This window comes from Erithacus rubecula (genome assembly GCF_903797595.1).
Source record: "Erithacus rubecula genome assembly, chromosome: 6".
Lineage (NCBI taxonomy): Eukaryota > Metazoa > Chordata > Aves > Passeriformes > Muscicapidae > Erithacus > Erithacus rubecula.
The window spans coordinates 18,343,634-18,370,494 of record NC_136688.1 but is presented as its reverse complement, the minus strand read 5'-3'; the positions used below and the strand labels follow the sequence as shown (position 1 = coordinate 18,370,494).

The 26,861-nt window shown below is 43.6% G+C and overlaps 1 protein-coding gene and 1 long non-coding RNA gene across 2 annotated transcripts in view; one reads left to right on the top strand and one right to left on the bottom strand.

Moving 5' to 3' along the window:
* Positions 1–21,768, top strand: part of MICAL2 (microtubule associated monooxygenase, calponin and LIM domain containing 2) — a 102,765-nt gene extending 80,997 nt beyond the window's left edge. Inside the window, exons 28-36 of the mRNA XM_079310109.1 lie at positions 1,301–1,375; positions 4,297–4,394; positions 5,848–7,132; positions 10,682–10,776; positions 12,523–12,615; positions 14,002–14,095; positions 17,965–18,064; positions 19,191–19,264; positions 20,110–21,768. Of these exons, the coding sequence (XP_079166235.1) occupies positions 1,301–1,375; positions 4,297–4,394; positions 5,848–7,132; positions 10,682–10,776; positions 12,523–12,615; positions 14,002–14,095; positions 17,965–18,064; positions 19,191–19,264; positions 20,110–20,294 (2,099 nt within the window). The 3' untranslated portion in view covers positions 20,295–21,768. The remainder of the gene's footprint in view (positions 1–1,300; positions 1,376–4,296; positions 4,395–5,847; positions 7,133–10,681; positions 10,777–12,522; positions 12,616–14,001; positions 14,096–17,964; positions 18,065–19,190; positions 19,265–20,109) is intronic.
* On the bottom strand, positions 21,529–26,123 carry LOC306804063. Its single transcript, XR_013774795.1, has 2 exons — positions 25,511–26,123; positions 21,529–22,487 (listed from the first exon to the last, which is right to left on the bottom strand). It is a non-coding gene; the product is annotated as an uncharacterized lncRNA (long non-coding RNA).
* Positions 26,124–26,861: the final 738 nt, after the last annotated feature.

Sequence of the window (26,861 nt, the reverse complement as noted above, 5' to 3'; positions counted from 1 at the left end):
CATCCCAGTGTGTATTTGGGATCCCATCCCATCCCATCCCAGTGTGTGTTTGGGATCCCATCCCATCCCATCCCAGTGTGTATTTGGGATCCCATCCCATCCCATCCCATCCCATCCCATCCCATCCCAGTGTGTATTTGGGGTCCCTGCCGTTCCCATCTCATCCCAGTGTGTATTTGGGATCCCTGCTGTTCCCATCCCAGTGTGTATTTGGGATCCCTGCTGTTCCCATCCCAGTGTGTATTTGGGATCCCATCCCATCCCATCCCAGTGTGTATTTGGGATCCCTGCTGTTCCCATCCCAGTGTGTGTTTGGGATCCCTGCCGTTCCCATCCCATCCCAGTGTGTGTTTGGGGTCCCTGCCGTTCCCATCCCAGTGTGTATTTGGGGTCCCTGCCGTTCCCATCCCAGTGTGTATTTGGGATCCCATCCCATCCCATCCCAGTGTGTGTTTGGGATCCCATCCCATCCCAGTGTGTATTTGGGATCCCTGCTGTTCCCATCCCAGTGTGTGTTTGGGGTCCCTGCCGTTCCCATCCCAGTGTGTATTTGGGGTCCCTGCCGTTCCCATCCCAGTGTGTATTTGGGATCCCATCCCATCCCAGTGTGTGTTTGGGATCCCTGCTGTTCCCATCCCAGTGTGTGTTTGGGATCCCATCCCATCCCATCCCATCCCATCCCATCCCATCCCATCCCATCCCAGTGTGTATTTGGGATCCCTGCCGTTCCCATCCCAGTGTGTATTTGGGATCCCTGCTGTTCCCATCCCAGTGTGTATTTGGGATCCCATCCCATCCCATCCCATCCCAGTGTGTATTTGGGGTCCCTGCCATTCCCATCCCATCCCAGTGTGTATTTGGGATCCCTGCCGTTCCCATCCCAGTGTGTATTTGGGGTCCCTGCCGTTCCCATCCCAGTGTGTATTTGGGATCCCATCCCATCCCATCCCATCCCATCCCATCCCATCCCATCCCATCCCATCCCATCCCAGTGTGTGTTTGGGATCCCTGCTGTTCCCATCCCAGTGTGTGTTTGGGATCCCATCCCATCCCATCCCAGTGTGTATTTGGGATCCCTGCTGTTCCCATCCCAGTGTGTGTTTGGGATCCCATCCCATCCCATCCCAGTGTGTGTTTGGGATCCCATCCCGTCCCGTCCCTCTCCCCGCGGTGAGCGCTGCCCTCTCCCGGCGCAGCTGCCAGGGAAATCCGAGTCCTGCCCCTCTGCTGCTCCTCTCTGCCCTTCCCCAGCCCGGCTTCGGCTGCTCTTGCTGACCCGTGTCCCCTCTGTTCTGCTCAGCACTCCAGAGAGCCAACACCTTCCAGGCCTCGGCCTTAAATAAATACCAGAATTGGAGGAGAAGGTTCCAAACCAGTGAGTACAGCCTGAGAAGTGCTTGTGTCCTCTATTCATGCTCTTTGCCTCTCTTTTACTTGTCTGTTTTCCCTCCTTTCCTTTAGAATTTTTGAGTCACTAGTTGAGAAAACGGAGATCTAAACCACACCAAATGTTCATTTTCATTTTCTTACCCTCATAAGATCAAACCCCCTTTCTGTGTGACTTTTCTGTACCCATCAGCAGGTGGTCTCCACTCTAATTCTCCAGGTGGGAGCACACACCCCAGTCCCAGAGCTGCAGATTCCATCTCTTCTCCCACACTGCCCTGTCACTTTTTTTTTGAGTTGGAAAAACCCTCCATGTGATACTGCTGGGTTGGTGAAAGGGAGAAAGACAATCCCAAGAGGTGAGCTGGTGAAAATATTGTGGTTCTTGTCCTGCAGCAGCTTGCCTTGGTTTGGGAATCAAGGATTTCCCTGTGGGAATCACACAGGAATGCAGTGATTTTGGCAGAGATTGAGAGTGCCACAGCTTCTGAGTGCTACAACTCCTGAGCACCAAGACAGATGTGAGAAATGGGTTTGTCAAGGATTTTTAAAGCACACCTCATCTCAAAGTTTACATACAAATACACAAAAACCGTGTAAACTTTCAATCAAGCTTTCCAAATCCTGGCTCTGCTTCTGAAACAAGTAGGATCTGTGTGCTCAGGATGGGACCAGTGCTCAGAGACATTTCAGCTTGCCTGCAGCTCTGGCAGTGGGGTGTCCCACCCAGGGGACATGCCTGGCATGGGGAGGTGCCATGAGAAGGTCACAAAGTCCCCTGACATGCCTGCCAGCCTTGGCTCTGCCTCTTGGGTACTGTGAAGACACAGAATTTGGCTCCACCAAAGGTTTAAAGCCTTGCCTTAATTGATGTTAGTTTTAAAAAGGTCAGTCAATGATGGTTCTTGATCCAGGTTTGTGTGTGGGGTAAGGAAGATTGTTAGACAGGAAAGCAGGGGAGACTGGAGGGGATGTCACTCTTAATTCTGAGTGATTTTCAGTTTGTTCTCAGCGAGGGCATTACTTAATGGTCTGCTAGTTAATTTTTCCATCATTTTGTTAAAATCTTCCACGTGCCTCAAGGGCTCTAGAGGGAGCCAAAAGCCTTTGAGAGGGAAGCAATGTGCTGCATGAGTCTGCCTGAACCTCAAGTATGCTGTTGAAATGAGGTGTAAAGCACAGCCAGCATACACTGGGAGCAGAATAAAAGCTTTTTTTTACTCTCTGGAGGAAGGCTGTGAGCCATAGTTTCTATATTTAATCCAATTTGATTACAGGAATTCATATGATCATCAGTCACATGAAAAAAACCCTCCCTCTGCTTTTCAGACATATTTCCCCAAACACATATGTTTCATAAGCAGCACGGGCTAGGCAGCCAGGGAGAGGAAATCAGTGTCACAGCTATATTGGCTGAAAGGCTCAGAGCAGGATATTACCTTTCAAAACCTTTAATCCCCACTGCACAGCCACAGGGAACACCGTGCTCTTAATTTATCTTGGGATTTTGGGCCAAGCAGATCCTGATAGTGCCCTGGGGAACTTTTTGTTGGGTTTTTTTTTTGTTGTTTTTTTTTTTAAATCCTGTTTTGAAAGCAAAGCTGCAAATACAAGTTCAGCATGTTGGTGGGAATGGAACCCTGTGTTCTCCCTGTGACAGATGGGGAGCTGTGGCTTTGTGTGCAGCAATGTTGTGTGGAGCTGGGGTGGGAAGCAATTCTCCCCCCTGGGCTGGGGTTTCATGCCCTCATCAGTGCTCTGGCTGTCTCTGCTGCAGCACTTGCATTTCCCCCAGTGTCCTGAGCCATGACATTTGCTCCTGTCAGGAGGCTAAAGGCTTTAGTGGATCAGGCTGAACCCCCCTGGCTCACTTATGCAGGTGGTGATGGTGGCTTTTTTTTTTTCCTAATTGTGGATTCTCATGTTTTCCTGTAGTTCAATTACAGAATATAAAGGTCAGGCTGGTTGCCATCCCTGCAGGAGCTCCTTGGCAGCTCCAGCACAGTGTGTCCCTCCAGTCCTGATCAAAGGAAAAACATAACATAGAAAACATAACAAGTTGCATCAAGGTTGGGTACAAATAGGTGAGACACAGAGGGAAGGAAACTCAGCCTCCCTCCCTGGGTTTGCTGAAGTTCACATGCAAGAACTCTCCTCTCTGCCCCTGGAGTGTTGCTTTTGTCCTCGTGCACCTTTTAATCCCCATGTAGAGGAACCAAAGTTTGCATGGATTTCAGAACTAATGGTTGGGTTTGGGAGTTCATAATTGAGTTGTAAATATACTTGTCATATTCCAGCTGGACATGATAATATCTTGGATTGGGGATACTCTTGTTTATCCAAAGATTATTTATTATGTAAAATTCTCACAAGCACAAATAGTGGAAAGTTCTCCTGCCTCTCTGCAGGTGCAAGTTGCCTCCTTTAGTAATTAATTACTTTGCCTGATCCTAGCAGAGCCCCATGGTGCTGCCTGTTGTTCTGGCTTGGGAGACTTTTTTCTGTCCTTGCATATCCCACGTTTTTCCCGTTTGGATGGACAGCCCTCTCAGAAGTCAATCCAGTTTTTTTCACTTCTTGGAATTATTCAAGGTTCAAAAGTCACAGGTTGTTTTGACTGCCTGAAAGCCCTCTGAAGAGAACTGGTTCCCAGACAGTTTCCTGGAGCTCAAAAGCTGCTTCATTACACCCAGCCAAGAAGGAGAAGCAGTTCAGGTCCACCACTGAAAATATCAGCATGTGTTTGGCACAGCAAACACACACACACACAAGGCACAATGTTGGAGGTCACTTCTTCAGCTTAACTCTATCCAGGAGAGCACAGCTCAATCTTCTCCTCTTTTTTAATTCACATTTCAGAGCAAGCCAATCCAAATGGGAATGTAAAGGTTGTGTCTGTGTCTTTTTCAGGCTTTCCTCTGCTGTCAGGCAGGAAGCCTGGGCTGCAGGGGAAGGACAGCTCAGGCAGCTGCCAGGCTGCTGCTGCAGAGGAGCACTCCCCAGCACAGGTAGGAAGGGCAATGGTGCACAGCAGAGGGGCTGGGACTGCAGCTGGGGCATCTCTGCTGCCAGCAGCCCTGCTGCTTTGGGTGGGTTGGGTCATCAGCAGCCTCTGAGGGTGGGGTCAGACCTGTGCTGAAGGGATGTGATCCCTTGGATTTGATGTCATCTCTTGGATTTGATGTCATCATTCCCAAATCAAGCAGCTGTGAGACTCAGGCTTCCATCACACAAGGAGTTAGCCACTAATCTGTTGCACCAGTCATAAAATCACAGAGCAGTTTAGACTGGAAAAGGGCTTCACAACTCCTCACAACTGCTCAGGGGCATCTTCTGTGCCCTGCAGGACACCATTTCCATGGTATTTTCTGGGGTTTTTTTTTAATTTTTAGGTGTTTGAAGGCTGGGGAAGGGTGTGGCTGCCATGAGCGCAGCCCTGCAGGGGGATGGTGACTGAGCTGCCTGCCCCACTCAGCTCCTGCTCTTCCAGCACTGCTCAATGGCTTTTCCTTACTCTCAAAAGCAAGGATTAAGAGGGTGTTTATTTGTTAATTGTGCTGCTTTTGTTTTTTTAAATCTGAGATCCTGGCCAGTAACAATTTTAGCCATCAAACAGAAGCATGAAACAAAGTGGAAGCATCATTGCCTTACTTCTGATGCTGCTGGGAAATGAAAAGCCAGACAGATTAAAGGCTTCACCCCTGTGAATTTGGGTATCTGGCACATAAGTGGAAGCAGGAATTCATTCTTCACACCATCCACTAGCACATAGCACTGATGATAAAATACCTCCCTTTTAAGCAGGAAGGAAGAACTCCAGTTTTGTTTGGCTACATAAAGTGGGTATTTATCCCTGTTACTATTTTGGTGGCTGAAGTAATGAATTTAAACCTTTACCAAAGGAAAAACAATCACGAGAGGAAACTAATCAAATTGTTTAAAACTACCATCTTAGATTTAATTATCTTTTCTGGGTCACTTCTTCCACTCCTACCTGTGTTACATAAATATGCAATATTAGAAAAACATTTGGATAATGGAGGATGCATAATGGTCTCTTTTGCTTGCTCAAAACTCTAAGGTGGTGCAGCTGGGACACAAAGGAGACAAGAGCAGATCTGCTCTTGTCTGTTTTCCTGGAGATAGGACTGTTTCTTTTTAAAGAAAATATTAAAGGTAATTCATAAAGATATGACAGATTCTTAGCATGAATAACATTATTTCTAGACTATTAAAATTTCCAGTAGTATTAGATCTCTACTCCTAGAGAAATATTAGCCCTTTAGGGAGGAAAGCCTTTCTCACATTATCATCTACATGTGTATTTGTGTATAAATTAAATATTATGTTCATTGCTATTATGTTAAGATAAAAACGAATTGCAATATATTATGAAACAGAAGCTACACAAATCAGTGTTTTATATCCCTATAATATGTATTTTTTTAATGCACTTCACAGTTGGCTTCTTACAAGAAGCCACCAGAAATTCCAAGAAGACCTTTCAAGACCTGGAGCCCAGTGTTACAAAGAAAAAAAGGCAGGGAGATGCCTGAAGACACTCACTGCTATGTTCCCCACCGTGATCATCTTCAGAGCAGCAGCACAGGCCCCCCAGGGACCCCTCTTGGCAATGGAACACTGGCTGCTGGTTTCTGTGAGCCTGAAGACACAGACAGTGACAGTGGGACACACCCAGCCTGGCACTGGAAGGGAGAAGCACAGAAATTCACCTCTGAACCAGAGCACTTCAACAGGAAGGGCAAAGCACTGTCACCTGTGGATTGGAAGGGGAGAGATGGCAAAAGCAGCAGGCACCTGGAAGAGAAGCTTGAGCAAGAGTTGAGGGAGACAAAGCAGAGGCTGGGGCTTCGCAGTCGCCAGCAGCTGCTGTCCGGCTCCAGCAGGAGAGCCCCGGGCAGTGATGGAGCTCCGGAGGAAAAGGGTGCAGCCTGGAGAAAGGCAGTGCTCCAGCACTCTCCCCCTCCTGGCTCTCTCTCACTTGCCCCCCCAGGCTCCCCAGGGCACACCAGGGGTGCTGTGAGGGTGCCAGAGGTGGCCAAGGAGCGCGCGGCCGGCCAGCCCAAATCCCCGCTCAAGCTCATCGCCAGCGCCATCAAAAGGTCCCTGTGGGACCCCCTGGCCTCAGCTCCAGAGGCTCTGAAGCAGGACTCAAACAGCAAAGCCAAAGGCTCCTCAGAACACAGCTTCTTCTGGTTCCCCAGCACTCTGGGGTATTCCCTAAGCAGAAGGAACAGGAACAACAATAACACTCAGTCACAGGAGCCTGAGGTGTGGGAGTGGGAAGGAGAAGACTCGGGAGAAGGGAGCCCTGACTCAATTCTGTCTCATCCTTCTGTGGGCTCTGAAGGGATCAATCTAAGGGATCACAGGGAAGAGGTGTCCTTCACACCCCACAGGCCTCCCAAGACAGCCCATATACCTCAGAAAGCAGCTTGCACTAGGATGGAGGAAGTCCCAGGGCTCCTGGAGAAGTTTACCTTTGAAGACAGCCCTCTAGGGACTCCCGTGGATGAAGTGTGTATCCCTAAGAAAAACAGCACTCTTCTTTCATCTCCAGAGCCCAGGAACTCCCTCGAGGGCAATCTGGATGCCTCTGCACAAAAAGAGTCACTCTTCAATAGACTGAGAAGCAAAGCTCTTGAAAGGGAACAGAATTCCTTGGTGTTATCTCTGCCTGTCATTAAGGACCATTCTCCAGAAAGGTTGTGTTATCCTTTCACAGGTGAGGACCCTAGTGGGGTAATTATTATTATTATTATTATTATTATTATTATTATTATTATTATTACTACTGTGTAATAGCACTTTAACCTTTAAAAGACCTGTGCATGACCACACAGGCACACGTCTGTGCTGTGCTATGTTTAATTTCTAGTTGTTTTCTACATAGGGAAATTTAATAAACACATTTTGTGGCTAAAGTTTAGGAGTTGCTGCAGATTTAAAAGGAGGGGAGTGAATCTGCAAGCAGAAGCAGCTTGCTGGATCCAAGCTTGGTTTGTTGCTGGCTGCTGTTGGGATGTTTGGGTCAGGCAATTGTCCTTTAGAGGTGGCAGGGCAGAGTGGGGTGCTGGGCAGAGCAGCTCCTGCAGTGACACTGGGCTGTGGAAGGGGAACTGGAGCAGGCAAGCAGAAGGACAAGCACCAAAACCTGTTTTTGCAATGCAGAGAACATTTGTTTCCCTCCCATGAGGAACCAGGGGCTGAAGCCATGTGGGTGAAGCAACAAGAAGCTCTGCTCTGTGTTTGTGCTTCCTCAGCTCTCCTGTCAGAGAGACCACGCTGTGGACATACTTTTGGGATTTTTTCAGTGTCATTAATATCCCCTGGTTGTTTAATTTGAGAGGAGAGAGCAGCCTATTGACCTCCTCTGACCTGTTTGTGAGTCTATCTGGGCAGTGATTAAAAGGCATCAATTTTCTTGTTTGCTTGCAAAAGCAAGGTTAGTATTGAAACTGCAGACAAGTCCAAGAAATATTGATGCCAGACCAAGAGCAATCTGAGTGATCTGAGCACAGGTTCAGAAGGAATTAAGTGCAGCACAAATTCAGGTGTGAAATATGAGGCATGAGAGCTGCAGCCACCTCTTTTCTCTGTGCTCCATCTTCCCACTGCAGAAAGTCTCAGTTATTTAACTCCATAACCTATTGAATTTTGTCAACACACCTGTCTGTCTCTTGCTTTATGCACTTGCCACCCAAACTGGAACCCCAAAATGCAATAAAACCTGCATGTGGAATGGAAAGTCACTGACCTGTTCCCACTGAGCTGCCAGATCCTTTTGCATCCCTTTGCTCCAGAGCTGCCACACACTGTGAGGAACATGCAGGACATAAGGCACTTGATCTGAGCTCATTAAAACTGATAGATAACTCCTGATAGATAATTGATAGATAACTTCTGAAAGATAACTGATAGAAAACATAAAACTGATGGAGTAATTATTGATAGATAACAACTGATAAATAACATAAAACTTATGGAATAACTCCTGATAGGTAACTTATAGATAACATAAAACTGATAAATAACTTCTGATAGCTAATTGATAGATAACATAAAACTGATAGGATAACTGCTGCTCTCGTTCCTGGGTTCTTGGATTGGATCCTTGGAGCATCCTTTATCCAACAGCTCACAAAACCAGGCACTGCCATTGAGCCAGAAGATGCTGAGGGCTGCTCTGGAGCCACAGAGCTGCTGGCTCACACTTCTCACTGGGTTTTTAAATGGGAAACTCTTCTCAGAGCCTGTACCTCATCACTGCCATCACCTAAGCCAGCCTGACCTGCTCTTCACTGGATGCATGACAATAATTGGTTTGCTCATACTGAAATAACCCAGGGATCACCTGGGAGCCCCCTCATGTGACACCTCCCTTGTTTTTCAGAGCTTTCCTGGGAAAATGAGTCCCTTGGATGTTGGTGTTAAGGGGGGGGGGGGGGTTCTCAAAAGCACTGCACTTTGATTGTTCCATAGGGAGGGAAAGCTCCAGTATAACACTTGCTAATTTGGAAATGAGGGAGATGCTGGAGTACTCAGGAAATAAGAAATACATAATAAATAACTCCCAGTCTGAAGGAATGAGATGCCTGGAAAGTGAAAGTCCAAGTCTAAGAGACTTGAGTTAATATTTGGAAATGAACCTATGTTTTTGAGATCAGCTCTCAAAAAAGCTCAGCTCCAGCTTTAAGGCTTGGCATAATTGGAGGCAAATTATTATCATCCAACTTCAGCATTGCAGTTCTAAATTTCAGAATTTAATGGCTCAGTAAAATTGCCTAAGTTTGAACATTTTTGTGCTTGTTTTGTCCAAATCCTCACAGCTGTTGGCTAAGTTCTGCCTATCCCATCCTGTTTGGTTTGAGGGGTTTTTTGGGTTTTGGTTTGGGGTTTTTTTGTTGTTTGTCTGTCTTAGTGTGTTGGAGCAGGCTGCTTCTCCTCCAGACCTTGCAATGCTTCCTAAATTATTGATGTCACCCAAAGGGGGGGGAACAGGACCCAAGTGTGCTGCACTGAGCCCTCTGAGCTTGCAGCTTCACTGAGCACAAGGACTGCTGCTTCTAAAACTGAGATTGCTGAAAAAAAAATAAAAAATTAGAACTTCTGCCTCAAATTACTTGGATTTGTTTTATTGCTTTACTGTCTGGGATGAACACACTTCACAGATCCTGAGTTTCAATTAGGGCTGGAGGCAAAAGTCCTACTTTTGGGACCCAGAGAAAAAACATCTACACTGGGAGAAGGGGAGGTGATTTTAATCTGAATACACCCAGAAAGCCAACTGTTGCCTTGTAGATACAAAGAAAAATGAACACTGTTAGCTTTAAATAATGTACATTTCCAAGATGCCCAGCTGTTAATCATTAACCCTGCAGCAGGTTGAAGCACAGGCACAGATGTTCCAAAAGCAGTTTTATTTTCTGAAATAAAGAGAATGGAGCTATGCGTTAGACAAATTAAGAAGAAATTCAAATATTTACACCCAGTTGAAACAAGATGCTGGAAAAACAGGCATGATAAAATTGCTGCAATTAAATGTAATTTAATTTATAATTCTGCAAGCATGCTTCTTGCAAAGGCAGACTTGGAGTTTTCCTTATGGAGTGTATTGTTGTGATGTATGGATTTTCCTGACTTCTTATGGCATTTTAATCAACAGCCCAATGATGTGATAATATTCCTAAAGCAGGAAAATAAGTGACGTTTGTTTAGACATAATTAATGAAATATTTATGTTGCATGAGGCTGGGTGATAAAGCCCTGTTCTCTTAGTCCATTTGCTTCTGATTACATTTGTGATTTTTTTATATGACCAGACATTCTGACGCCAACTATTTTACACTGAGCAGATGTCATGTAGTAAAAATGGGTGCCAGATGCTACAAGCCACATAAGGGTAATTTGTTTAAGAGCTGGCTCAGACTTGGTGCATTCAATTACACTGTATAGTGAGCCTTATACAATCATTTGGGTAATATGGCTAACTTCACATATGCATTTTAATGAATGTTGAGTGCATTCAGAACAGCATGATACATGGAATTAATTTATTTGTTTGTAGTACCTAAGGAAAAAAAAAAAAAAAAGATAAAATAAAACATATAGCCAGACAGTTTTTGACAGGGATCAAAAAATTTAATTAGTGCTGTCAGCTGAATTTCCAGATTGCTCTAGGTGCTGCTGATTAGCACTCAGGGCAGGTGCAAAGTGTCTGAAGTTGTAGAACAGTATTTTTTGCTTCACTGACCATTTTGTTCTTGTGTTTTAGGATATGAACACCTACCTGTCAGAAAACAAGCTACTGGGTATTCTACTTCATCCTCTGATGAGGAATTTGAATCCAAGCCTTCATTGACACACAAGGTAATCTTGAGTGGGAAACAGAAAGGAATTTCTTTAGCAGAGCTGTATTTAAAGCCCATCATGTGATCTAGATCTAAACCACACAACAATTCCTCCAAGTGGGGATCATTGGAGGTTATATGTCACAGAGAGAAAACACGTGAAGGGAGATGAACATCAGCATTTCTTTCACCTCTTTGCATCTTTAATCCCCCCAGGTTATCCCAGTGCTGACAGAGGGGGTCTCAATTTGACAGACATGTTTCACTGAAACCACTTTGAAGCTGATTTTTAAGTGGCTTTAATGTGTAGCAAACCCTTGAAAAAAAAAAGAAGCAAACAGATGCAGATTTCCTTTGGGGGAATGCAGATTCATTTGAGGAGTGCTGCAGGAGCACACTCTGTTTGTGGCTCCCACACTTTTGCTAAGTAGGATAGAGTCACACCCAGGCCCTGAACCCCAAATGGGCAGACTGCAGGAGCTGGGGGGCTGCTGAACCCCCTTCCCAGCTCTGAGGTGAGACAACACAGCTTTTAGTATCTGAACAGCTCATCAGAAACGTGTTCATCTCTTTCCTCTGCAGAATATCAGTAAATGTCATTAATAGTATGAGGTGGCCTTTTGATCTGCCTTTGGGGGTGGGGGGGAACAGGAAGGAAAACAAACTACTGAAAAATATGAGAACTAAGTGGGACCTAACAGAGGAACCAAAGCACAGCAATGTGTGGCAGCACTTGTGCCCAGTGGCTCTGTGTCAGGATGTGCTGACATGGCAGGATTCTTCATTCACCTTTCCTGTTACAGGAAAGACAATCTATCGTACAGTCATGTCATGGTCAAGTAAAAAAAGGTTTAAATAAAAGAGAGAGAAGAAGGGAGACATGGGAGCTAAGTGGATAGAAGAACCCCCAGCAGTTCAGGCAGTCACAGGGAGGGCAGGAGAGGGCAGAGCTGCAGGGAAGAAATGGGAAGAAGGATCAGCAGCTGCACATGGATGCACATTCCCCACTCTGTGTGCTGCTTCCAGCTGCCTCCTGCCATCCTTTTTAATGCCAGCTCTGCCTGCTGCTTTCCCAGTGCCACCATTTTATCTGGCAAAACTCAATGGGAAAAATTTTAGTGACTTCCTGGCTGGTTAATTTTTTAATTGTCCAGTCTGTGGTGCTCAAGCATCCTGCCTCCTCAAAAATGGGAACACCACAGCCTTGAAGCACTTCAGGACAGCTTGGGTGAAAGGCAGGATGGAGCAATGGCAGTGATTCCTGCCCAGCCCTGCAGCATGTGCTGTCCTGATCTCCTGACAGCAGCAGCAAGTGCCCTGGGGAAAAGCAAAAATCTCTGTAATGCAGCACAGACATGGCATTAGGGGAGGTTTCACAGGGCTTCCCATGATGGGAATTTATCACTTTGTAGCTACAGCAATGGGAATGGGTTGAATTTCCTCAAACTGGTGCTTTCCCCAGCCTATGCATGGCCATGGGTAGTGGGATGCTGTATGCAGTCAGCTTTGGGATTTGGAGAAACTCACTTAGGGGTGCCTTAGGAGCCTGAAATGCTTTAAATCCAGCACAACAAATGCATGTAAATGTTCCCCCCTGCATGTTTCCCTTCTGCCCCTGCAGTAGCTCACCCTGCTTGGGGCAGGGATGGGCTCACACTGTCCCCAGGGTCAGTCCCAACCCCAGTGGCTCTGGGATTCTGGGGAAAACTGCTGTGGCACACTCGTGCTTTGATTGCCTTTTTCTTTCCCTCTGTGTCTTTTAAAGGCAAAAAGGGCTCTCAGAAAGAGAAGGAAGCTGGAGAAGGAGACAAAGCAGTTGATTAAACAAGAGGAGCTGAAGAGGCTTCACAAAGCACAGGTGAGAATGGAGCTCCCAGGTGTCCCCTTTGTGTCCCTGGGGGCACCCAGAGGGGGCTCTGCACCTCCCATCACTGCTCAGCAGGGCTCACTGCCCTCCCTGCTGCAATCCCCCCAGCCAGCAGCAGCAGGGAGGTGCCTGTGGCAGGGCCCTGCATCCCTCTGGGGGACAAATCCATGCCAGTCCCTGCAGATCTTTGTAACTGCCATCATAATTTTGTAAATGTGCATGAAGAACAAGGGGGACAGTGACTGGCAATAAGAGAAGGGAGCTGAAGAGGGAAGGAGATAGAGAGGGGAAATAACATCAACCCTGTAGAATGTAAGAAACTCAGCCATTACCTCTGTGCATTACAGGAGAATATAAAAACACAGTGATGGCTTGTGCTCTCTCCCTGCCACAACAACGAAAATTAATCCATTTTTTCCTTAATGATGGAAAGTCACTTCATTTTATACAATTCCTGCTCTTCAGAAAGTGCTAGGAAAGCTCTGGACCCTAGTTATATATTATTATTTCCAATTACAGTTTAAGAATTGCAAATGCACTTCTGCACAATTTGATCTCAGATGTATCCTATTTAGTACAAGGGAAGAGGAGAAGCTCTGTTTTAGTTTTTATCTGAGAAATGTAAATTATCTCAAGGTAACATTAGATGACTCCTATTTTAATGCTTTGTGGGGACAGTCAAGTCCAAACTTTTGGAATGATCTTTTGTATTTGTTAGGCTGTTGCTGAGGGCTTGGCTTGGAATGCCCTAACACAGCCTGAAATGGGAACTGCTGAGCATGTCTTTGACATTTCAACCTTTGAAGGTGTTTCATGCTTTTTATCCCCACCACACCTCTAGAAATCTTATTTCAAAGGGAATGGACAATGGATGTAGAAATCCTTCCTGAAGTGCCACTGAATTGTCACATCTCAGCTATTGGACCCTTTTCTTTCTGGGTCAAAAGCTGGTGAAATATGAAGACAAGACAAACAAAATCCCATGGAGAATAAAATAGCTAGCAGAGCTTTCCAGCTGTAAACCCTCCCTGTTTATATGAGCTTGACTAATGTAATAGCTCACAACGTACGTCTGAATGTGAAAGTATTGACTTTTTACACCTTGTGAGAAATGTTATGATCTCTTTTATTTTACAATGGGAGAGCTAAAACTCAGAAAAACCTGAGGTTCTTTTGGTGCCTGTGATACTCACTCACATAAAATTGTGATGGACACCTGGTGGCACATTTAAATTGCTTTGGTGCCTGGTAAACTCAATGAGCTGGCAAGAGCCAAGACTCCTCTGAGACCTTTCCAGGCTGTTTCTCTAAGCACTGGAAGCATCTTTTGCCTCTGAATTTTGGAGCTGTAGCTTTTCTATCCTTGCATTTCTGCAGGCAGTCCAGCGCCAGCTAGAAGAACTGGAGGAAAGACAAAGAGCTCTGGAGATTTTTGGTGTGGAACTGGAGAGAGAACTAAGAGGAGAAGCAGGTACACAAGGCAGAGTTTGCTTGTTTAGTGGTGGGATTTTTAACCTGCTCCAAAGCAGAGGGTTTCAATGGTTGTCATGGAAATAGTTTGGTGCAAAATCTGAAAAGGAACAATAGCTGGCAGGACAAAAATGATTGATAAACCCTTTTCTCAAACTCTCTGTCAGCTCAAGCACCTTTACATTGAATAATTTAAATTTCCTGTTGGTTATCACAGACTTGGAATTATTGACAATGCTACCAGACCTGAATTTACATTTCCCCAAACACCACCCCACCCATCTTTTTTTTTTTATTTATTTTTTTTATTTAAGTGCCATCCTGAGCTTAATTTCATCTTGTGGAGGGAGCCAGTGAGGTTTCCAGGAGCTGTATCTCAGTTACCAAGCCAGCAGCAGCCTGTGCCTAGTAACAGAGTCCTTAATGACTTTCCTGGAGTGTGAAATGCCATTAATATGATTAGAGCCAGTGGCCATGCTATAGCAACAGCAGCCTGCAGGCACACACACAGACCCCAAGAGCACAGCTCTCCCCCAGCAGGCAGAAGGTGACAGGGGTGTCACCCTGGCCCCAGCAGAGGCTCTCCAAGCAGCCAGGGCAGTGAGATGCTGCACACAGGGGTGAAGCAGAGGGACATTCCCCCTGGGAATGGGGCTGGGAGTGTCAACCATGCCCCTCAGGGACTTCAGAGGGGGCTGTGGCTCTGTGCTGGAGGCACTGGCAGCCTGAATGCAAGTGTGTCTTTATTTGCCTCCCCTTTAGAAAACAGAGCCTTGTGTTTTCCTGACAGGCAGTTGCACAACATGGAAAGCCCAGATATGCTTTGGCACCTGATCTCGTTGCTGTCTTAACCAGGCAATCCAGTCCAACCCCTCCACGCTGGCCTTTTGAATGCCATATTTTCATAGCAGCTCTCACCCCTATTCTGGCACTGCACCAATCAGTTCAGCAAGAGAGCATTTGCCCAGCCTTTTATATTTATTATTAACTAATTTCCTAGAATTGGTTGTGTCAGTCTATTCCAAATTTTATTTAAAAATTTATCATCTATTGTTCTTAAATGAAATCATACTCTTTTATCAAACAGCACCCCACTTTCTGCCCATGAGGAAGTCTGCTAAAAAGGCTGTGAGAATTTGGAGAGTTAGCTTTTTTCTTCTGATTTGTATAAAGGTGTTTTTTTGGGGGGAACCTCAGAAAAATAGAGAGGGGCAAGAAACTTCTAGCTCTTGGGATAGACACCAAGCATCACCAGGATAAATGGCCCAGAGCCACTTCTTGCTGTTGCTGTTTTGACAATCACATTTCCTAAAGAAGGCTGTCTGCCAAGAGATCGATGCTTCTCATTCTCTTACCATCCCCGGTAATTGGATTGCCCTCATTAAGGTGAAAGTACTGCTTTTTTCTCCCTGTTGATTGTTTGTGTGTAGGTGGCCAGTTACAAATAGGGCAGATACTGGAAGGTAGGATGTTGCTGTCTCTCAATAATAACTCTTGTGGTGCAAAAGCATGAAGCCATGAGTTTCCCAGAGAAGATTGTGAGTGCTTTGTTGCTCGTAGAAACACATGTGTAATGATGCAGGAATTGCTGAGCTTAATATTCTGTTCAAGCTTCCTAAAAAATAATGAGCATTATTGTTTAATGAATGACCAGCGTTGATTAGGTTAAGTTGTATTTAAGCAGGTCTGGGCTTATGCAATTGAAGTGATTGAATAGGTATTATTAAGGTAATTAGAAAACGATCACAGTTCAGCAATAATATCGAGCTGCAAAGGTTGTGAATAACCAAATTTAGAGGCAGGCCTGCAAACAGCAGTCTGCAGTGACATTTATGCAACTCTGCTCTAATAATTCTGTGAGCCTGGGATGAATGGCCTCTTTGTTAGGGGGAGTTATTCATTAGCTCCTCAACTGAATTAGAAGGGAACATGCGTGGGTGAGAAACAACTGCCATGAAGACTGATGAGCAAAATGAGGTTTTGATGATCTTCTAATTGTAGTGACAACAATTCATGCATTAGAGGGGAAAAAAACCCCAAAAAACAGCCCCCCCCAAAAAACACCCCCCAAAAATGAGAATATCAGTCCCATGAATAATTTTTCATGCTTCAAAATACCAAATAATAAATCACTGATGCACCATTGCTTTGTTTTACACTGACATTTGTGGAGGCTTATGGAGAGCTTCTGCCTACAAGAAAATACAGAAATAAAAACCTCACAACACTGTTTTCCACTGAAATTAGCATAAGGGCTCAGTTGACTAAACAAGCAATGAACAATGGTGGGAAAGAAGAAAACCTACATTGAGAGAGTGTTAAGAAATGTCTCTGTTCACTTTTGGAAGGTGAACAAATATCTGCACATGTTGTAGCTAGTTTTGGATTTCACAAAAAACATATCTCAGAATTTTCAACAGAGTCAAAAGAAATCAGTTGCAAGCCTGCAGAAATAAGGAATGTGAGGTTGGACTGTACCTAAAAAGGTGCAAATTGGCCAAGATCCCTTTACTGAGTGGTGACTGTAAAGAGGGACAGTGAAGCATCAATGTGGAGAACAGAAGGTTCAGGTTTTGAGAGGAGTGTTCAGTAAATACTCCTCCCCTGCCTAGACAATTCCCTCAGAAGTGATGAAAATAGAAATACCTGTGATGTAATTAGAAGAATGTCTGACTTTCAAATGGATCACAGTCAGAGGAGACTGGGGAGACCAGGAGGAAAGGTTTGCTTTAGCAATGCTGCAGGGAAAAGCCACCATGGCTCACAAAAAGCCTCACAAGCTCTTTTTCCTCTAACCTATAAAAACTGCAGGATCTGTCAAGCTGCATTATCCAAAATGCTTCTTTCCTTGGAAAGCATAAAGCACTCCATCAAAGTTAAATAAGAATTAACATTGGTAGTAACAAACATTTGAAAAGCTCAGGGAAAAAATGCCCCTGGAAACACTTGGGGGCATTCTGTGGGATGGAGGAGGAGGCAAAACAAGGGCTACATTTATTTCATCTTGCACTGAGGATTTTGTGAAAATTAATGTGGTTTTTTTGCATAGTGCATTATCTTTGCTCACCTCAACCAACCTACAACACACAGCATTTTATTAGAGATACAGAGCTTTAAAAGTGTAAAGAGGAAGAGTTAAAAGAAGGAAACAACAAAAATGGAACAGTTACCTTTTGTGTCTGTGCATTGTTTCTACTGACAGTAAAATAAATCAAATTTTGATGATGCCACCATTTCTTATGGTGGCCCACAAAGATCTAAGGCTCAGCATCTCTGAAGTGGATTGGTGAGAAACTGGCATGGTCCAGCAAGGATCTCTCCTGCAGTCACTCCAAGAAAACACTTTTTATCAGAGCTTGCTTGGGAGAAAGGCTGTCTGTCAGTGATGCCCTGGCCCAAGGGCCAGTAATCACAGTAATCACAGATTTGTCATTCCAAACAGATGCAGATTTAGTTGACAAAGTGAAGTTTGCAGAGGATTTGGTAGTGCATCTGGTGTGCACTGGAAGCAGGGTGGTGCTCATGAAATATGCACTTAGACACAGTTCAGCTCTGAAGCCCAGTTTCAACAGACACTGTCTGATCAAAGGCAGAGCTCAGAGACAGAAATCGTGCCCAGTAAAGTCTGTGTGATTATTTGAAAGGAAAAAACTGCATCTTTAGCTGCAGCAAGCCACAAGTGGCAACCAAAACCACACAAAAAAGTCATACCTGTTGTACTCAGCCAATTTCTGGGGTTGCATTCAGCAGAACCATCTCCATTTGAAGTCATGTAGGCTTACACAGGAGGACTATTGGAGGAGAACTTAGTTGGCAAAAGCATTGGAAAGAAAGCTGGTAAAGCACACTGAAGTCTCCTGTTTCACACAGATTCAGGCACAAAGGATGAAAATCAGATGCTACATGAATGGTTTGAGCTGGTCATGGAGAAGAATAAACTGATGCGTTACGAGTCTGAGCTCCTGATTATGTAAGTAAGGACAAGCATTAGTATTAAAAGATGGGGAGGGCAGAGGTAAAAACTGTACTCACAACTCACAATCACCTGAACCCCTTCCTGCATACTGCATTTGAGACTGTTGAGGAATAAAATCCAGAGTAGCTACAACCCGTGTTGAGCACAGATTTGCAGCTGAGGCCTCCTCCTCCTTCCCTCTCGCAGTGGTTCAAACATTTCAGTTCTGTATGATCCTCTGAACCAATGTGGCACAGAGATGCTCTACATTGAGAAGAAAAACAGTCTGGCAAAGCCATCTGTTTTTGTATAAAAAAAAAGTCTAGAAATTCACCAGAGCCATGAAACAAGCAGATACACCAACACAAGAAGCCAATAAAGCCCACCTGAGATGTCGTGGTGCATGGAATGTTTGCTGTAGCTCCCTCACCTCGCCCCCCTGCAAACTCTCAGACAGGCAGAGGTGACTCTCAGCTATTTCTCCACTATTCATGGGCAATGTGGGAGCCTCAGCAGTCCTCACTCACCCCTGGGTTTGCCACCTGTACAGGCTGCTCATTGCCATTTATCATTTATCACTCATTTATCACTCAGCCCAGCCCTGAGCTCCAGCTCTTTCTTCCCAGCTGTGCTGGTGCTGCTGGGGCTGAGCCTTTCCTGCCCCTTTCCTTTGCTGTGGTAGCAATGCTTTATTCTCGCTCTGTGAGTTTAAAAGGCAACAGTGGGCTGCTTTTGGCACTGCAGGGCACAAAATGTTGTTGTCTGGATGTGTTAATTCCTTGGCCTCAGGACTTCTCCTGTGCAGAGGGTCTGGTGAGGCCCCGTGTGGGTTCATGAACCTCATGTGTGGGTTCAGCCCTACAGAATTACACTGTGGGTGCCACCAGCAAGGCACAGATGGCTCAAAGCCTTAAGCACTGCTGTGTGTGGGGGAGTTGAGCCCCATACATAATATAAAAGGTGGCACTGGTACTTCTGGAGCTGCTCTGGAGGTGTTGGCACAGGCAAACCTTTCGGTGTTGGCTGCCCACGAGGAGAAAATACTGGATAAACAGAACACAGAATCTCATCATTGAAATAATTTTAACATATAGGTCCTCACTGGAAAAAGCTTCTTTAACATACTGTTTGCTGCACCCAGAGCCCAAGAGCTGGAATTGGAGGACCACCAAAGCAGGCTGGAACAGCAGCTGAGAGAGAAAATGGCCATTGATGGTGAGTCAAAGGGGACAGTGTGCTGCAGCCCACAGGGACAGACCCTGCCAACCCTGCTTGCTCCAGAAAGAAACAGGGTGCCTGGGGCTCCTGTGCAGCTCAGGCAGCCAAATGTGGGGTCTCCTCCTCTGATTCCTGCTGAAGACAGCTGGGCTGAGCTGCCCAACTGAGCTGGAGCAGAAGCACTGCACAGGTAATTACACTAATTGTGCTCTCCAGGCAGCAGTGTCCAGCTGAGGATGGACAGCAGTGGAAAGTAACCCTCAGACACCTAACAGAGCAGGTTATCTGCTCTTAACCAGCTTTGCTGGTTACCACAGTATTTTGGAACTGCTTTGTGGTGCTTGGGATCACAGTTCGGGCTTGTCCTTTCATTTGGGATTGGAAAAGGAGCATGGGGAGGAGCAGTGCAGGGAGAAGAGTGGTTCCATAGCACGGAGTACCCCAAAATATCCTGTTGTGTTCTAGGCATGTGGACTGCAAGTGATGGCAGTTTTCAGTAGACTTTCTGAAAAATGCTTTCCATTTTCTTACAGGTACTACATTTCATGTTGGAATTTTTACCTTATAAACTAAATTTAAATTACGGCTGAATTGCTTCTATAATTTAAGTAGTGCTTTTTCTACTGCTTCCAGTCTAAATTTTGTTAAAAGATCTACTCTAGACCCTAGGAACTCTTAACTTCAAGTGGCCCAAATCGAGGAGAAAATTTCCCTGAACTGTAACAATACTAACTGCTATTTGCTATATTAATCATTGACTATAATGTTAATTCAAGCTGTGCACTAACAGTTAAAAGGTAAGCAGTGATCTGGTTCTTCAGCTCTTTTCTGTGACCTTTTAGACAGCCTCAAAGACGAGCTGGATCTGAACGAGGAGGATGAAATTTTCACCGAGATGATGAAAGTGGTTGAAGAAAGGGACAGGCTGGTTTGTGCCTTAGAAGAGCAGAGAGTGAAAGAAAGAGCAGAAGACCAGCACTTTGAAAGCCTTATACTATCCACAGGTTATCAGCTGAGCAGGATTTAGACAGCCACAATCAAATAAACATCCTTGAAGCAGTATTCCCTGCCACGGAGACACAGTCTTCTGGAAAATGAAGGAATTCAAATTTAAAATCAGCTTATTTGGGAAACACCTCAGTTTGTTATCTAAAGCTTTAAAGCAGTTCTTTTGCTTGTACCAGAGACAGTCATTTCACTGTCAGCACAAAGGATCACTGGGATACAGATTTGGACTGAATTTGCCTGTCTGATGGGCACCAGGGTCTGTGAAAGGGAAATCAGAGCTCCATTATTCTTTTGGAGTTTTATTTTAATGCAGAGAGTAGAGTTTCTGAGGAACATGATGACATCACTGAGTATTTCTGAGACAGCCTTACTTTCCATCTGTCTGTCTGAATCTCTTTGTGGCTTTGTTAATATTTTGGCACAGCCAAGCCATGGTCTACTGTAGAAAAGTCAGAAAACAAGCATCTCATAAAAATAGGGTTAGTCTTTATTTCTGGTGGAGGAAGAGTCGTTTGACTAATGACTGCATATAAGCACTTACTAAAACTACTGTAAATGCAATGTCAGAAATTAATTTTTCAGGTATTTGTAAGTTTTATTGCACTGTGTATTTTTGAACAAGAAGCTAAAGCAATATTAAATCCCTGCATTTTGTAAAATGGTAAGGGATTAACAAAGAGGTTCCTATCCTAACAGCTGTTACAAACTCCAAAAAGTTTCTGTATATCAGAGATTAAAGTCTTTACATGAGATAAAAGATAAGGTAAAAATAGTAATTCAGACCCAACTGATATTTATAGGGCAGACTTCACCATGACAGACTTCACAATTTCTTCATAAAATACATCCCAAATTTTGTTATTGGGTGTAATAAATGGTATAGCAGTTAAAGGCCTCCCTGAGAATCATCCCATAAAAGGACTGCAAAAATGTTGAATTTTTAATATTTGATATACAAGATTGATATAAAAGATCGGGAGTATTATTTAAATTACACTTATCTTGCTGCTTGAGAATATATGCCTATTTTTTGCTTAAAGGGACCATCTCCTATCTTTTTTGTACATGCATTTGTGGATATTGGCAAAATAGCATGCAGACATTCTCCTAATTTAAGTAACTTCTTAAATCAGAGATAATTCTGCAGTTCAAGATTGGTAGTATTCCCAACTGTATGCATGATGCACTAGATTTTCAAACTGGAAAGAAAAAAGGGAAACTGAAAGATTGGGTTGTTGTTTTTTGTTAGTTTGTTTTTGGGTTTTTTTTTTTTTTTAATATTACTTTACCTCGTGCTCTGGGAAGATTTGATGTTCTCATTATTTTGTGAATGGTGCTAATTTGCAGCATCTGCCTATGGTACAGCCAAAGATGGAAGCATTCCTGTTAAAAAAAGCTTTAAACTGAAAAACCTCTTGGTGAGTACTAAAACAAAGTCACAGACACACTGGATCCTGTCACAATAATTTATGAGTTATCTTCAGGGGCTTGTTTTGTTGTTTTGTTTTGGTTTTTTTCCTGCATTGCAAGAAATTTGAAATACCCTTTCTAAAGGTAAAAGCAAGTTTTTGCTATTGGCCACAGATGAATAATGTACCTCTGTTGGTGCAAGCTTTATACTATTGCTCTGCAATATTTATGTTTATTTATTTCTTAGACTGTTTAGAGAGGGTAAGGGTATCTGGTTGCATTTTGCATTTTGGATGTTGGCTCTGATTTTGATTGAAAAATGTGTATTTCTAACAGCTGTGTAAAGCAAAGCTGTGCACTGTAGACAGTAGCTTTACAGATTTGGTAAATAATTAGCAATAAAATATGAATTAATATTTTAAACAATGTTCTCAGCGACCATAACTTGAAGGGATGTCCTTAAAACACAGAATTCAGGGCTTTAACATAGAATTTGTCTTTCATCGCAGTGAAAAGACACAGAAGAATCATTAAATGTGTTCCAAAATAACCACCAGACTGTTTTTTCCCCTTCTCATTCACAGGCTAAGCATACCTGATCTTCAGATGACATTTTTACTGAGATGGATTGCAGTGATTTATTTTTTTAAACTAACTCTATTACTTCAGACTGACACAAAGTAGGAGAGGCAGAGCAGCAATAAATATTTTAATTTTCTCTGTTGAGATCTGCTGGTATTTCCAGTTTTGCAGAGAAAATTCCTGGATTTTATCACTGTCCCCAATCCTGCCTCATGCAATCCTGTAGAAAAAGACAGTCTAGGAAATGTCTTAGTTTTCTGTGAGACTCACACTGATTTCAAGGTATTTTTAATAAGATTGAAAGCAAAATTCTTAGAGCTTTGCACAGGAGAATTCAGGGATTTTTTTTCACCTCACTTGTACAATTAAGAAGTCCATTCACATTAGTGTTGCTGTTGCAAACAAGCCCTGAGATTTCTGTTTACAGCAGCTCCATGTTCAGCTATAAAACCAAACTCCAAAGGGTGGTTTCCCTTCAGCTGCATTCTTGAGAGTATCAGAGTCCACAGGAGCTGAGGGCCATCCAAAAATATTCTTTGCCAAAGAAACACTTTTCTGGATGCCTTGTGGTTGTTAGACATACTCCACCCAAAACTGCCTGCTCTTGGGTGGAAAAACCTGTCAGGCTACTGCTGCCCTGCCTGACATTAAGTACCTCACAAGATTAGATCAGAAAATAAACCATGCAGATGGTTTAGAAAATCATAAACTGCTAAGTCACTTAAAGCAGGGCATGGAGTATTGTGGGAGTAGAGAAGGGGGTTGAAAAAAGGAGAAGCTATGTGCACTGTTCACAGGTCAATTCCAAGTGGTTGGCTTGCACTAGAGATGTGTTTAAGCACTGGTTTGGTTATGAGTTTTCTTGCTGCTCAATCTTTTCTGTAACTTGGCTCACTAATTTATAATAGATTTGTTCATTTTTAAGTTCATGGCACTGTCATTTCAGGGTACAATGTGTTGTGCTGGAATGTACTGAGTGTGTCTAAATGGGCTGGTTGTGAGAAATTTTCTATTGGAAAGAATAAAATTCTGTCTCACTCTTTGAAGTCCCTGAATAATTTCCATAGAAATTTCTCTCCACTGACACCTACAGTGCAATAATGTGTGATGAGGACAGATCTGTAAGAAATTAAATCATCTTCTGAACTCATGTACTGGTAAGTAAATCACAGCATTTTGCAGGGCACAGATCCCTTTGCAGTTCAGAAATAATGACACTCTGAGGCTGGGGGGCATCTTTAACAGAAGAGATGACAAACCCCAGGAGACTGACAGCTTCAACATGTGCTTACACAGCAATTCACCAGCTGGTTTTCTTGGCCTTGACACACAAATGGAAGACTTGGAGGAAAAGTGTTGATCAAATGGTAATCAAACTTTTAATTGCGAATTAATTGTCAATTTTCAAATGCCACTAACTTTATCAGGTCATTTTGTTTTGTTGCTTTCTAGCAATGGGAGTCTTGCTGGCCAAGACAATGTGCTGCCCAGAGGAGAGAAAATAAGCAAGACTGGGCCAGCAGAATTGTCCCCTGCTCAGTGACTTTGGACTCATTGACAAGTATCTCCCCCTCACAGGAGAGCTGCTTCCCTTCAGAGACCAATGTGATTTCTGGCATCTTTGAACTGAGATTTTCCTTTTAGTGTCATGCCCTTTCCCTTCCATCTTGTGGAGTTTTCTGGCCCAGGAGAAATGCCATCACAGGAATTTACTGAGGCTCTTCTAATCACACACACCCTCCTTGCCCCCTCTTCAGAAGATCACAGGTCTAAAGAAACTCAGTTGGTGCTTAGGGACATGGTTCAGTGGTGGATTTGGCAGTGCTGGGTTAATGGCTGGACTTGGTCTTAAAGGTCTGTTCAAACTTAAACAATTCTGTGACTCTGTAAAACAATTTTGTAAATAACTGTTCGAATCAAGACCAATCAATTGGCCTCCAAGGCAAAGGGAGACCTCACTGATTTTTAGTGTGTTTGACCTTAGGAAACAAATTTAGAGGCCTTGAAGCTTCTGTTTTGTAGCCCAAAGCATGTGTGATTTCCACTAAGATTTTCACATTAGTTTAGCTGTCCTTTTCCAGATACACTCTTTTCTTCCTTGCTTGAGCAAGTTAACAGGATGTGGCACAGCAAATTGGAGATTTTTTAAAATATCTTTTAAGATATATCTTTTAAGACTTTGCTTCTGCTAAGATCTAGAGCTGTCCCTGCTGGGTTTTGCACATTTTGGCATCATTTAACACTATGAGTTTGCCATGGTAGTATGCAAATACTGTCCCTTCAGTTTTCATCTCATAAGCCTGGGTCCTGGCAAATACTTTGTAATGGGAAAGGTATTTGCTGGATTTCACCCAGAGCTCTTCTTTGCCTGATATTTATGAAAAAAATAAAGTGGTTTCTTTGTTGCTTCTAATGAACTATGAAAAGATCTGATGGCCCTGCATGCCAGTATTGTGCTTGCTGGAATATTCATGTAACACACCTGTACATAACCACAGGCCCAAATGAAGGGCACAAATGAAGCTTATTAAGAAAAAATAAAAAAAATCCTAATACTGATTTTTTTCCTAAAACTGTCTCAAAGAGGGCAGTTGCAAATGCAAGTAAACTTGGCCCAGTTTTTGTAAATAACTAATTGATGTAACATGTTACCCAGAGTAGTGAGTGCCAGGATCACCTTCCCATTTTACCAAAAAGTTTTAAACCCACTTTCTTTTCCTCTGAAGCTTTGGAATTATTAGTTTCTGTGGCTGTATGCAACATGTTATATTTTATCTTTCATATACATTTTTCCTCATCACATCTTAGTCTATTTTGCTCTTTGATGTGCAAGAAAAATTCATCATATTTTAAGAATCTGTTTGGAAATACTCTGTTACTTTTGTAAGTACTCTTATAATGCTCTTTAACTTTTATAAAACTATGTTATTTTGTTACATTATTTGAACAGAATATTCTTATACCAAAGAAGTTAGAGTAGAAAGCATAGGTGTCATTTAAATTCCAGCATGTGCGCATGCCAAATCTTAACCTCACCTTGTGAGCTGGAAAGAAATTTCAAGTGTGAGTTTTAGGTGATGCTGGCAGTGAAAACTTGGATCCCTTTTATCCCTGACAGGATGTTTCAGCTGTTCTGATGCAGCCACACAGAGATGGTGTGGAAACCCCTTCCCTGCCCAGCAGGCTCCTTTACTGTGCTGTCAACTATTACTCAGGGAGGGTTGGGCACGTTCAGCCATTCACCACACAGAGCTGGCAGGCCAGCACTAGGCTGACTAGGAAAATAAAAAGTGTAGACTTTGGTCTAGTTCTCCTCTCCCTGAAATCAGCCAAGGGTGCTGCAGTGGGCAAGCACAGCAGCAAGCAAGTTGATAAATTGCTTTTAAAAATTCCACTTCCATTCTTGAAATGACCGAATGGTCAAAAGGCTGGAGCAGAGGTACACCTAGGAGAAAAATGTTAGTATAGAAAAATACTCTAAGGCAAGTAAATTATTTATTGCAAAGTTTTAACCAGCTTGGCTTCTCTTTCTTGCCAGCCCAGCCTGTGGTTGGGATATTACATACCTTGCCTCTTGTGTTTCATTGGGAAAGTAAAACTGCTCCTGAGCATTCTGAGTCTCATATTAAAAGAAATAAAAACCAGCTGTGCATGGACAGATATGCAGGTGAATGAAAATTATTTGAAGGATGGAGGGGAGGAGGGGACTTAGCCACCTTTTACTGCCTGGCAAAAGCACATATGTGAGCAGGATACAATTAATTTGATGTAATGCTTGGCTCGTGTGTCCCAACAGGGCGCTGACAGGGAGCGTGCTGAGCTCCCATGGTCTGCTCCTCATTTCTCTGTGCCAGGTGCAGCAGGGCCAGCCTGAGCAGCAGCCTGCTGACTGCTGTGTCCTGTGCTGGGATGGAGCAGCACCAGCCTGGAAGTGTTCCACTGTCAAATATAGAGCAGAGCAAACCCCGTCCCCACAGCTGCCACAGCTTAGACTTGTGTGTACCCATAAAGGCTTTTCTCATGAATGCAATATTAATTGAAGGCCATAACTTAGACCTTGTGTATACCTACAAAGCCCTTGTGATAAATGCAGTATTAATTTAAGGCTGTATGTTCATATATATTCCTACATGAAAAGAAAAAGAGGGTAGCATATGTAATTCTGAATTTAAGATACAGGGGGAAAATGCTGTAACTATCCTCAAAGAGAAACAGTCACAACTGGAAAAATACTGCAGTAATGTTACAATAATGAACTGCACATAAGCCCTGAATGAAATCCCAAAATCAAAACTGTAAACTTAGGGTCTGGCTGTTGCTTTAGCATCATTACTTAAAACACAGTTATTTGAGTTTCCAGGTCTGATAGAATTCATTTTAAACACATTGTTTCATTTAACTTTTTCCCCTTGTGATGTCAAACGGACATAGTTCATGAGGCTAATAATAATATTGTATTTATCATTAATTTACATATACTGAATGTTGAGAAATAGGAAAGATTCTGGGTCTTTTCAACAGTTTTGTGAGGGACTTGGAAAATGCATATAGAATTCTGACTACCCTGTACTGCACAGCCCAGTACCTGTTGCTC